We start from the raw sequence: 12,351 nt of genomic DNA on the forward strand, positions 1-12,351 counted from the left end.
AGAAGCATAATTATAAGTAATGTACCCTGGAGAAGCGTGAGCAAATCTGATTGATCAAATAGTCAGGTGGAAAGAAAAATTAGGGTTGACATCAAGGAGCCAAGAGCATCGTTTCAATGGCAGTGATTCAGCTGCCAAGTGCTCCAGAGAAGTCAAATTAAGACTGGGAAAGTTAATTTACCAATATGGAAATATTAGCTACAGCAGTTTCAGAAAATTAGGATAGAAGCCAGAGTATGTCTGTAAAGGACTGTAAGTTGGAAAACCAAATAAGGGGTGCTTGTGTGGGTCAGTCCTTAGACATCTGACGTGATTACACCTCAGGTTATGATCTCAGAGTTGTGCCCTGAGCCCCCCTTTGGGCCCTGCGCTGGGCTCAGCCTGGGCATGGAGCCTGCTTAAGATTCTTTCCTTCTCCCTCTGTGCCCTCCTCCACTCAATAAGACCAAGTAAGGATGTGGAACTTCAGGTGGACGCTGAATATAGAGAAGGATTGATAAAATATCTGAAGAGACAAGAAAGAAGATTGGGGGGGATTAGCCTTGGAACCTTGGGGCCTATTCACAGATGGGATGATGGGAGAGAAATCTGAAAGTGAAAATTCTGAAATCTGTATCTTTCTATTTAAGTGGAAGGCAAGATCTTCAGTGAAGGTCTGAAAGACTGGCAGAAAGGTTCAAGTTTGGATTGGAGCTGAGTTTCTGGACACATAGAGTTGTTGGGCAGTGTTAGCAACCATTGATTTGTGGTCACAGCACTCTAAAGATTGTGTCATTTTTCTCCAACAGTGGTCTACAACTTGGATACTGGAACAGAGAGGAATGACTGGGTCAATCTAAACTGAGTTCTCACAGGGAAAGGGTAAAGAAACTAGGGGCAAGACAGGGAATGTGGAGGCACCTGGGTGGCTCAATGGGTCATGATCTCTGGGTCCTGGGATTGAGCTCCACATTGGGCTCTCTGTTCAGCGGGGACTCTGCTTTCCCCCTCTCTGCCTACTTGTGATCTGTCAAATAAATAAATAAAATCTTAAAAAAAAAAAAAAAGACAGGGAATGTGATAGTGAATGATTAAAATGAAAGATCTGGGATAGATAGATAAAGAAAAGCGAAGCTGGACGTGAACTGATGAGGAAAAAATATGCCCAAACACTCTTCTGCATAACTCGTGGGTCCAGAAGCCTGGTAAGGGAGGTTAGCTCAGCCAGGCGACCGACATTTGATACCACCTTAAAGAGAAGTGAAGGTCAGAGTCCTCTCAAAATTCCGAGAAACTGCCACTAGCTTTTCATACTGTAATGAAGGAAGTGATAACAAAGGTTGTAAGTCAGGTGTTCATTTATTAAATACAAGCTTTGAACAAACACCCCCAGGCAAGTTTGACAAGAAGTAACCTTCCTGGAATGTTTCAAAGTACAGTTATGTTGATCAAATTTTATTTCAATCAACCTTTTTGTTGTTTTATTTTGTACCTTTTCTTTTCTTTTTTTTTTTTTTTGTCTAGGTTTTCCTGTGTAGCAGTCAGAGCATGTGCATTATTTCCTCACATGACACCAACAGTGCAGCATCAGCCTCTCTGGCTTGTAAAGGCACCCAGTAGACTTATGCTCTGGGCAATGGCTGCTTAGCAACCAGCATCAAAGAAAGTAATGAAGCTTTTGTAGACTGTGATACCAAATAGCAACTGGCACCTTCACCTGCACCATTAAAAAACCTTTAATGTTTGTTTTTACATATCCATTACAAACTATACTAAAAAAAAAACAACAACAAACCAAGATTGCTTGATAAAGCCTACTTAAATAATTTTCCAAGTTGAGTTATCACCTTCTTGGTAAGCAATACCAGAGCTGATAAAGAGTCTTCATTTTCCTATCATACTCCAGCAAAGCCAACACGGAAAACTGGGTTTATCAGAAAGTCTGCTCTAATAGATTTTAGAGCTGTTTCTGAGTTCCAGGTAACAAAACATCTCTTTAAGCTTCCAAGCGCATATACGCACCATGGTGTACACCAAGATGATAATTTTTTAGTCTCATTTTTGGGATGTTCTTAAATTACTTCAAGGAAAGAAAAAAAGGCACAGAGGACACTTGGTTTCCTTACCAACAGTGGCCTTAAGCTATACACTTGCCTTTGTGATGAGTTTAAAGATACTCAGCAGCATTAATGGTGCCGTAGCCATTCATAAAAAGTTTTAGGAAAACAAAAAGCTTGCCAGGAAAGGCTTACAATCTGAAGACCACAGAAGTAGAATACAGACACAGATACAAGAGGCAGCATAGAGGTGGTTAATTAGAAAGCTGCTGGGAACAGCTGCCTTCTGAGGTTTTGTGCCCATTTTTCCTCCAATTTCCTCCTATAAAACTCTGGTGTTTTCCCCACTTAAAAAAAAAAAATGAAAACATCCCATTAGATTGGGTTTGGAAGATAATTTTAAGTAGACAGAAGCTATTTTATACACAATTCATTCTCAGAAAAGTAAAGGAGGATAATAAATATGAAATGAAGCTCATTTTAAGAAAATAAACAAATCCTGGTAACCCAAGCCTTAAACGCCCAGGTGCACATTGAATCTTACATTTCGGCATTTCTAAGAGTCCTAGACTCCTTTTTCATTTTTAAGCACAGCAATAGGCAACATCTACTTTATACCTAGTGTGGGATGCCCTCTGATGTAAGGTTTTCCAAGTGATGCCATCAAAAGCACATTAAGGACTGCTTAGAGCAACTCGTGCTAGAATATCCTAAAACTACCATCTTGAAAGAGGCCATGGTTAAAGATGAAAGTGACCCCTGTTTCTAGATCTTTTCACTTCCCTTGTCACTTATGATACCTTTAGGCAAACAGGGAGAGTGACATAATCCATAGGAGAATGTGCCTCACTTAGCATTTGGTAAGCCGTGCAACTGAGTAGGGAGCTGCAAGCTCAACTTGCAAAAGTGGGACCCATCCGCCTACTAACTCCAGGGGGCTATGTGGATATTTAAAACAGCTGTGGACAAGGTTGTGCTCAAATTCCTACTTTATTAATTGATGACCTAAGGCTGAGTTAGACGCAGCTCTTGGAAGTTAGGTCACAAGCCCAAACAAACATTAACTATATACATGTTATAGTATCAGAATTTTGTCTAGAGTGTGTCAGTAAACATGGCCACACAATGCATACATCTTACCATGGAAGAGACAATATAAAGTTGTACTCAGTTTACACTAGACCAATATAAAAATGCACATGGTGTCTATATTACTGAAATATATTGTTCATAACAGTGTCTCAAAATGACATCTTTTGATGGTTATAATATTTGTTCCCTAACTTTTCCACTCAAGCCTAGTTGTGGCAACAGATTTCCATAAGACAAAGAGGGCCTAACAGCCTTTTTTCTTTCACTTCAGAATTTTCTGAATTATCAAATATTCACGTTTGTCCTACCAATCCTAAAAATACGAAACTAAGTTTTTTGTGGTGATGACAGCCCTAGGGGAGAATGTTTGTCCTCCACTGGATCTCTGAGTGATGAGATAATACAAAATTAAATATTACCAACAGAAATTGCATGAAGATTCCTTTTTGAAAATCTCATCTATTCTATTCAAAAGCCCACTCAAACAAATCAAGGTATCTGCTTTTGTGTGAAAGGTTATTCTGTAATATAGCAGAACTGTAACAAGAAAAGGGCCGACATCCAGGTCATGAAGACCAGTAAATACCTCGATGACACAGGACTTTCTGATGGTGTCACCTGTCACCAAAATATGTGACATCATATACTTAAAAGCTGGGCTCACCAAAGGTATTTGAGCAGTTCTTGACAGAGCAACAGTAAGGTGGCAGGAAGGTTTAATAGTTGAAGTTAATATAACTTAAGGAAGGAAAAGAATGAAGAGTAGGAAGAGAGAACAAAGGGTACAAATGAGTGGTCATTTCTAAACTTGGTGCTGCTATAATCAGCATAATTTCCTGCAAGCCAGGAGAGCACTGTAAAATTCTTAGGAATAAATCTAAATTGTCATAATTTCAGCAAGAGCAGTTCTCTAGTTAAAAACAGAAAGAAAGAGAGAAAGAAAGAAAAGAAAGAGGAATGGAACCAAAAAGAGAGAAACCACAAACAATTGCTTATCTACATTCTGGGGTTGGTTGTTTTTGGTTTGTTTAGTTCACAGTATTTATTCAAGTTGCTCCTTTTGTTGTTGCTTCCTCTCTGCAAGCCACCGTTGGATTTTTTCTTTTAGTTCTGTGTTTGGCCGGATCTGGTCCATGGTGAGGGGACTACGGTTAAAGGGATCGGTTTGGTCACTGGGACAGAGAGAGAGAAAGGGAAGGTGGTTATTTCTGTAAGCTCGAACCGCCAAAGCCCAAGCTAGAAAAGCGGGCCCATCTCCCTCTGAGAATGAAGCCGGACGTGCTGTAAGTCTGAGTCAGGGGCTGCCTTGAGGTTAGAAAGGAGACGAGACGAGAGAAAGAGTGATTCAGGAGGTTCCTGGGTTCTGCAGATTATTTCGCTAATTGTCTCTCTGTTACTTAACAAACTTGATTTTCACATTGCTACTCAGATCATACTTGGTTGGACTGCAGAGAGCCTGCACACTCACGTCAGCGTAGAGAGCTGCTGGTAGTGTTACTGACAGTCTCTTGAACAGTCTAAGGTGTTAGGGCATAAAGCTTTGGAGAATAACACCTGATTTACTTAGCTGACTGCTGCACAAGTAAACACAGATTATGGCTTCCTGACAGGTAAGGGGGTTTAAAGTATACTTCAAGAGCTGATTCTATCTTCTATCTGTATCCTGAGGCCACAATAAAATATAAATTTTCACTGACATTTTGGAAAAGACAGATCGCCTACTAAAGCATTATGCGTGTAGTGAATGCTTAATACCAAATACCACAAAGTAGAAAATTCCCTTTTGCAATGTTTAAAAAATCGTATTCCCTTAAATTTGGGTCAACTTATAGAACTTCATTTTAAATAGGAAGAGCTTCTCAGTACCCATGTCAACCTTATGCAGCAGGCCCCAGCTGGACTCGCTGGCCACCGTGGCTGAGTGAGACAGCAGCAGAAGCTGGCTTAACCTATGCATGATGGCTACAGTGTATACTGGACTTAAACAAAACAAACTTCTCATATTTTTACACCTTAAACACAATTAAAACAAGTTCAAGTCTTCAGGTTAATAATTTATAACATCTGATAGAAATGATTTCTTCAAGGAAGGAGCAGGTAAGGGGTTAGGGCCACCATTTCTCAACAAAGTGTCTCGTTTTGGATGTTTAAATCCTTAACAGTCAACTGATATACCTCTCCCGAAATGCCTCTCTAACTCATTTATAAATCAACAATATGAATCACATCCTGGGTGTATTAGGAACTGGGGAAAAAGGAGAGCAAACACACACGTCTATTGTCTTGAGGCTGCTCTTTGGGACTTGCATACCTGAGCAAATGTCTGGCAATGGTGGATCTATCCACAGTGACTCTGGAGGACGGCAGCACCACAGGGTCAGACATAAGTGTGCTCATGATGGGATCCAGAAACTCATCACAGGCGTCTGCGTAGGTCTCCTCCTCCTGTTGTTGGAGGTCAGCTAGAGACTAAGCACAAACAACTGGTCGTTAAGGTGAATTCACAGAGCAGCTGAATTCCAAATACTCAGTGACTATAACCTTAAAAGGTCACTGAGGACCCTTTAGAGTAACAATGGCAATTCTCAGCCTTTAAAAAAAAAAAAGATTTTATTCATTTATTTGACAGAAAGAGACACAGGGAGGGAACATAAGCAGGGGGAGTAGGAGAGGGAGAAGCAGGCATCCCCCTGAGCAGGGAGCCCAAAGACAGGCTCGATCCCAGGACCCTGGGATCATGACCTGAGCTGCAGGCAGCCGCTTAATGACTGAGCCACCCAGGGTAGCTTTATTTTCTAAAGAGGCCAGGGACGTTATAAAAGCAAGCTGAGCATTCAACCCCAACTCCCAAACCTCAGTGTGGCTCAGCGGCTGGCAGTCATGACCAGAGATGGGTTTAAGTGTTAACAAAGAAACTTATCACACACAAGATCCTCCTGGCAGCAGTCCTACTGTAAATGTCATCATTGCAAAGGGGACAGTGGTAAGAGAGTTATTTGCAGAGTCACTCATGCAGTCAGTGTATGAAAAGCAGCTTCTGGTTTTAGGTACAAACAGGTATGGGAGGAGTTTAAAAGTAGCTTCAACATTTTGATCCCTTCATGACTCTAGTTCCTCAGGGACCCATCTGGCTAAGCTCTAGGCAAGATGGAGCTCAATTCAATAAAAAAAGTAATTCAGTGAAGGGAACATGCATGTTAACAAAGAAGGTTTTCTTTTTTTTTTTTTTTTTTAAATAAGGAAGGTTTTCTATTATTAGAGCCTGTGCCATGATTTTTCCTTCTTTGTAACTAATGGAGCTCTGTCAAACTCCACCAAAGGGGATTAGTTGAATGCAAGATAGTATTTTCATCTACAAAATATATTACTATTCCCATAGAAGCCAACTACTAACTACAAATATAATGAACAAAGAAAATCTAGGGTGCCTGGGTGGCTCAGTGGGTTAAGCCTCTGCCTTTGGCTCTGCTCATGATCTCAGGGTCCTGGGATAGAGCCCCACATCGGGCTCTCTGCTCAGCAGGGAGCCTGCTTCCCCCCTACTCTCTGTCCCTCTCTCTTCCTCCTTGTGATCTCTGTCAAGTAAATAAACAAAATCTTAAAAAAAAAAAAAAAGAAAATCTATACAAATCAAAAGACTAAAGACAACTGATCTTGAATTTTATCTGAAAAAGTTTTGCATTAACAATATAGATTTTCAAGTCTATTGTAACACTGTACAGAAACAGTCTACAAAAGGCTGTATATTCTTCTCTCCTAGTAGAAGCTTCTTAAATCAATTTTCTGTTCTTCCCTTTCACGTTGAAAAGAGAATTAAGAATATGGTAGTGATGATACGATGATATGGTGATGGATGGAATTCTTTTTTTTTTTTTTTTTTAAAGATTTTATTTATTTATTTGACAGAGAGAGATCACAAGTAGGCAGAGAGGCAGGCAGAGAGGAGGAAGCAGGCTCCCTGCTGAGCAGAGAGCCTGATGTGGGACTCGATCCCAGGACTCCGAGATCATGACCTGAGCCGAAGGCAGCGGCTTAACCCACTGAGCCACCCAGGCGCCCCTGGATGGAATTCTTTAATTACAGTCTTGTACACCTGAAACTAACATTGTAGTTTCTAACCGGAATTCATTTTTTTTTTAAAGGTTTTATTTATTTATTTGACAGAGAGGGAGAGATCACAAGTAGGCAGAGAGGCAGGCAGAGAGAGGGGGAAGCAAACTCCCTGCCGAGCAGAGAGCGTGATGCAGGCCTCGATCCCAGGACCCTGGGATCATGACCTGAGCCCCAAGGCAGAGAGCCACCCACTGAGCAACCCAGGCGTCCCAAGGCAATACCCTTTTCACCCCTTGAAATTGGGTAACCAGCAGAACAGTTGAGTGAACACAGTGATTTCTACTGAGTAAGTTAATAAACAAATCCTCCTTGCCTTACCTTGATTCTCTCTGCTAAGTTGCTGAAAGCCACAATCATATTCCCGGGCTTATTTATTTTCTTGAGGACTCGGACTGTCTGTGCAAAGAGAGTTGGGGAATAGGAACGTCCATCCTTGGGCACCGTAGCACAGAAGTTCTCCTCATCCCTGGAAGGTCAGCATCAGAAAGAAACTGAGCATCAGAGGAAAGGTCCTGAGGAACAAGGTTCCCCATCTCTTACATGCCATCAATGTTCTTTTGATACAGAAAGATTTCTTCTAATTTTTAGGAATGAAGTCTATCAAGTCTTCCGTAACCTTAAAAAGAATACTGCTTTTCTAAACACTGGTTACAAGTATTAAAGTTTACCTTTGCACAGATACAGGCAGAATGCTGAAAATTTTAAACAGTGTCCCAGAAGTCAGACAAAATTTCATGATTAAAACTACGTAAAATTCTTTCATCAACCAACTAGAAATGAACCATTTCTTTTCTATTTCCACATAATTACCAGTCATTCCATTATCAAAACCCCAAATTAGAACATCAGCATTCCCTCTGGCTTGCCCAATTAAATCTCAGGTACCCAAGATTTAAGTAGATTGTGCAGATATCTGATACGAGCTGCTGGGGTTTGAAGTCAAATTCACTGAAGTCCTTGACTTTTAAGGCCCCCATCTTGGGGCCAACCAGGTGCTGCAGGAAGTAGTTCAGCATGGAGATGATGCGCTCAGCCAGGAAAGGATGCACAAAGAGTGATTTGATCTCTAGAAAAAAAGGCAGTCTGTGAAAACTCAACCTATAAGTCATCTTTCACTTATTATGTCTTAAAGTTTCACTTGGAGACCTCTGGGGAATGTTTTAAAAATTATATGAGTAATACATTTTCATTGTAGGCATGTCACAAAACATTGGTGAGCAAAAACAAATTATCAAACTACCACCCAGAAATAAACACTGTTAACATTTTCAAATACATCCTTCTAGCTTTTCTGTCCATATTTACAAACATACATATTTTTAAAACAAAATGATTGCATGTATATATTCTATAACTTACTTTTTCATTAGCCATATCATAAATATCTCACCATTTTGGTAAATATATGTCCCTGTGTTGTCCGACATGATAGCCAGTGGCTGGCCTGACGTGTCTATTTAAGTTAATTTCAAAATTCAGTTTCGTAGGCACACTGACCTCACATCTCAAGTGTTCAACAGCCACACATGGCTAGTTTCTACAGTATGAGTCCAGATTTATAAGCTTTTCCATAAGACAAAGTTCTGTAGGGTAGCAATGATTTGTACTTTTATTTTATTTTAATTTTTTTAATATTTTATTTATTTGACAGAGATCACAAGTAGGCAGAGAGGCAGGCAGAGAGAGGGGAAGGGAAGCAGGCCCTCTGCTGAGCAGAGAGCCCGATGCGGGGCTCGATCCCAGGACCCCGAGATCATGACCTGAGCAGCAGACAGAGGCTTTAACCCACTGAGCCACCCAGGCGCCCCAATGATTTGTACTTTAAAAAAAAAATTTTCCTCTTCTTCCTCCTCGATTTGCATTCTTTTTAATGGCCACACAATTTCCCAATGTGTGTTACTTATCTTTATTGCTAGACATTATTTTTACTGCTAGACATTCTATTATAAACATCTCATATCTATTTACACAAGAAAGATTTTATTTTATTTTTTAAAATTTGTTTTTTGAAGATTTTTAAAATTTATTTGACAGACAGAGATCACAAGTAGGCAGAGAGGCAGGCAGAGAGAGAGGGAAGCAGACTCCCTGCTGAGCAGAGAGCCTGATGAGGGGTTCGATCCCAGGACACTGGGATCATGACCTGAGCCGAAGGCAGAGGCTTAACACACTGAGCCATCCAGACGCCCAGAAAAGATTTTATTTTTGAGGAAACTCCACACCCAATGTGGGGCTCACACTAACAACCCTGGGACAAGAATCATATTCTCCACTGAATGAACCAGCCAGGTGCCCCACCATTTCACTTATTAACTTCACTATGTACATATTTTGCAGTTACTACTTCCTTACAATGATTTTGTAAGGAATTGCTAGGGCACAGGACATAAACTCCAAAAATTAAAAAAAAAAATACATTAACACATACCTTGTCTTGGTAAGTTAGTTTTAGTTTTAGTCAGTCTATTGACTCCACTACTGACAAGAGTTTAGCTCGTATTTCCTGTCTTTCTCTTCCAAATAGAAATCCCAGTATCTAATAAAATCTTTGGTTAAATAATTTAGTTTATGTCATGAAGATTGTAAAAATATCACTCACAGCAGAGCCATATAGTATCCTAGTGATTACATATATAAAATAAGACATATACTAAAAAAAAAAAGGATTTATCTATTTGAGAGAGACAGAGCGGTTGTACGAGTGGGGGGAAGGGCAGCAGCAGAGACTCTTCAAGCCGACTCCCCACTAAGCACTGAACCCAATGCGGGGCTCTATCCCACAATCCTGAGATCATGACCTGAGCTGAAACCAAGAGTTGGACGCTCAACCGAATGAGCCACTTAGGCACCCTGGTAATATATATACTTTTTAATGTAACTTTGTAAAAATCTGTTTGCTTATTTTCAGAGTACCAATCACTAAATCTTTCTAACCTCTCCACCAGAAATGTAAAACTCTTGATAGGATTTCCTTCTTTCTTTCTTTCTTTCTTTTTTTTTTTAAAGATTTTATTTATGGGACACCTGGGTGTCAGTCAGTTAAGCCGATGCCTTCAGCTCAGGTCATGACCCTGGGATCGAGTCCTGCATCGGGCTCCTTGCTCAGTGGGGAGCCTACTTTTCCCACTCCCTCTCTCTGCCACTCTGTCCGCTTGTGTTTTCTTTCTTTCTGTCAAATAAACAGATAAAATCTTAAAAAAAAAAAAAGATTTTATTTATTTGACAGAGAGAGACACAGAGTGAGAGGGAACACAAGCAAGGGGAGTGGGAGAGGGAGAAGCAGGCTTCCCACAGAGCAGGGAGCTTGAAGGCTCTGTCTCAGGACCCGGGAATCATGACCTGAGCCGAAGGCAGACGCCCAATGACAGCCACTCAGGCGCCCCCTCAATAAGATCATTTCTAGCAGTTCTGTATTTTTTGGAAATGCTCCATCTGGAAGCTCCCATCTGTCACTTCAATCTGGACTCCTTGCTCTATCAGCCTGTTGCATGGTGGTCATACAAGTTCCTTTTACCACCATCCTGGACACTTTCTTTGTCTCCAATGGGATTCCACCTTCCTCCTCTGGATTTACTCTCTCACTTTGATGGAATGTATCTTTTTTTTTTTTTTAAAGATTTTATTTATTTATTTGACAGACAGAGATCACAAGTCGGCAGAGAGGCAGGCAGGGGGAGAGAGGAGGAAGCAGGCTCTCCGCGGAGCAGAGAGAAGATCCTGGCATCATGACCTGAGCCAAAGGCAGAGGCTTTAACCCACTGAGCCACCCAGGTGCCCCTTGTCTTTTTTTTAAGATTTCACTTTTGGGGGCGCCTGGGTGGCTCAGTGGGTTAAGCCTCTGCCTTCTGCTCGGGTCATGGTCTCAGGGTACTGGGTACAGTGCAGGGCTCTATCCCAGGACCCTGGGATCATGACCTGAGCCAAAAGCAGAGGCTTTAACCCACTGAGCCACCCTGGCGCCCCTGGAATATATCTTTTTTAACTTCTCAAGGAACGCTGTACTGGAAGTAAATCTGATGCCTTCACCCTTGAAAATGTCCTCATGTTTACCTACAAACAGAAATGACAGTGAGGCTGGTTATGGCATTCTGGGCTGAAAAACTATTTTCCATGAGGAGTGTGTTCCAGCTTCCAATGTCATTGTTGGGAAAATCAAAGACATTTTATACTTAAAACACTGGACATTAGCTGACTTTTCTTGGGACATTTTAGGCTCTTCTCTTTACCTTGATTTCCTGAAATGTCACAAAGTCACCTCAGAGTGAGAGTTTAAAAGGTCCCTGTGCCAGGCACATTGTGGCACTTTCAAGTAAGAGGCTTTTAGTTTTTGAGAATTTTTGGTATTATTTCTTTGGTAATTTCCTCCACACCATTTACTCTTTTGAGACTTTCTGGATTGATCCTTTGTTTTCTTATCCTTTCCATTTTAATTTCCAACACTTCTTCTTTCTTTTCTACTTTCATGGAAGAGCTCCTTCATATGATCTTCTAACCCTTCTACTGACAGGTAAAAATTACTTTAACTTTATTTTCAGTATCCAAGATCTCTTTCTTGTTCTTTGAATAGTACCGTTTATTGCCTCTTTGTTCTTGTTTTATGGACGCTAGATCTTCTCTTATTCCTCTGAGATTATAAACAGCTCTTAAAAATGTTTTCATCCAGGGATGCCTTGGTGGCTCAGTCAGTTAAGCCACTGCCTTCAGTTCAGGTCATGATCTCAGAGTCCTGGGATTGAGTCCCACACTAGGCTCCTTGCTCAGCAGGGAGCCTGCTTCTCTCATTCTCTGCCTGCCACTCTGCCTGCCTGTGTGTGCTCGCTCTCTCTGACAAACAAGTAAATAAATAAAATCTTAAACATTTTTTTTTCGGGGCGCCTGGGTGGCTCAGTGGGTTAAGCCGCTGCCTTTGGCTCACGTCATGATCTCAGGGTCCTGGGATCGAGTCCCGCATCGGGCTCTCTGCTCAGCAGGGAGCCTGCTTCCCTCTCTCTCTGCCTGCCTCTCCATCTACTTGTGATTTCTCTCTGTCAAATAAATAAATAAAAAATCTTAAAAAACAAAAAAACAAAAAAAAAACCCAAACTTTTTTTTCATCCAGTATCTGTGTTTC

The 12,351-nt window shown here is 41.0% G+C and overlaps 1 protein-coding gene across 1 annotated transcript in view; it reads right to left on the reverse strand.

Annotated features, from left to right (window-relative positions):
• Positions 1–1,319: 1,319 nt before the first annotated feature.
• UBE4A (ubiquitination factor E4A) overlaps positions 1,320–12,351 on the reverse strand; it is a 42,427-nt gene continuing 31,395 nt past the window's right edge. The window contains exons 17-20 of the mRNA XM_045080475.1: positions 8,127–8,307; positions 7,560–7,707; positions 5,440–5,597; positions 1,320–4,300 (exon numbers count right to left, since the gene is read on the reverse strand). Of these exons, the coding sequence (XP_044936410.1) occupies positions 4,171–4,300; positions 5,440–5,597; positions 7,560–7,707; positions 8,127–8,307 (617 nt within the window). The 3' untranslated portion in view covers positions 1,320–4,170. The remainder of the gene's footprint in view (positions 4,301–5,439; positions 5,598–7,559; positions 7,708–8,126; positions 8,308–12,351) is intronic.

This window comes from Mustela putorius, unplaced genomic scaffold (assembly GCF_011764305.1).
Source record: "Mustela putorius furo isolate JIRA1106 unplaced genomic scaffold, ASM1176430v1.1 tig00000460_pilon_pilon_pilon, whole genome shotgun sequence".
Taxonomy (NCBI): Eukaryota; Metazoa; Chordata; class Mammalia; order Carnivora; family Mustelidae; genus Mustela; species Mustela putorius.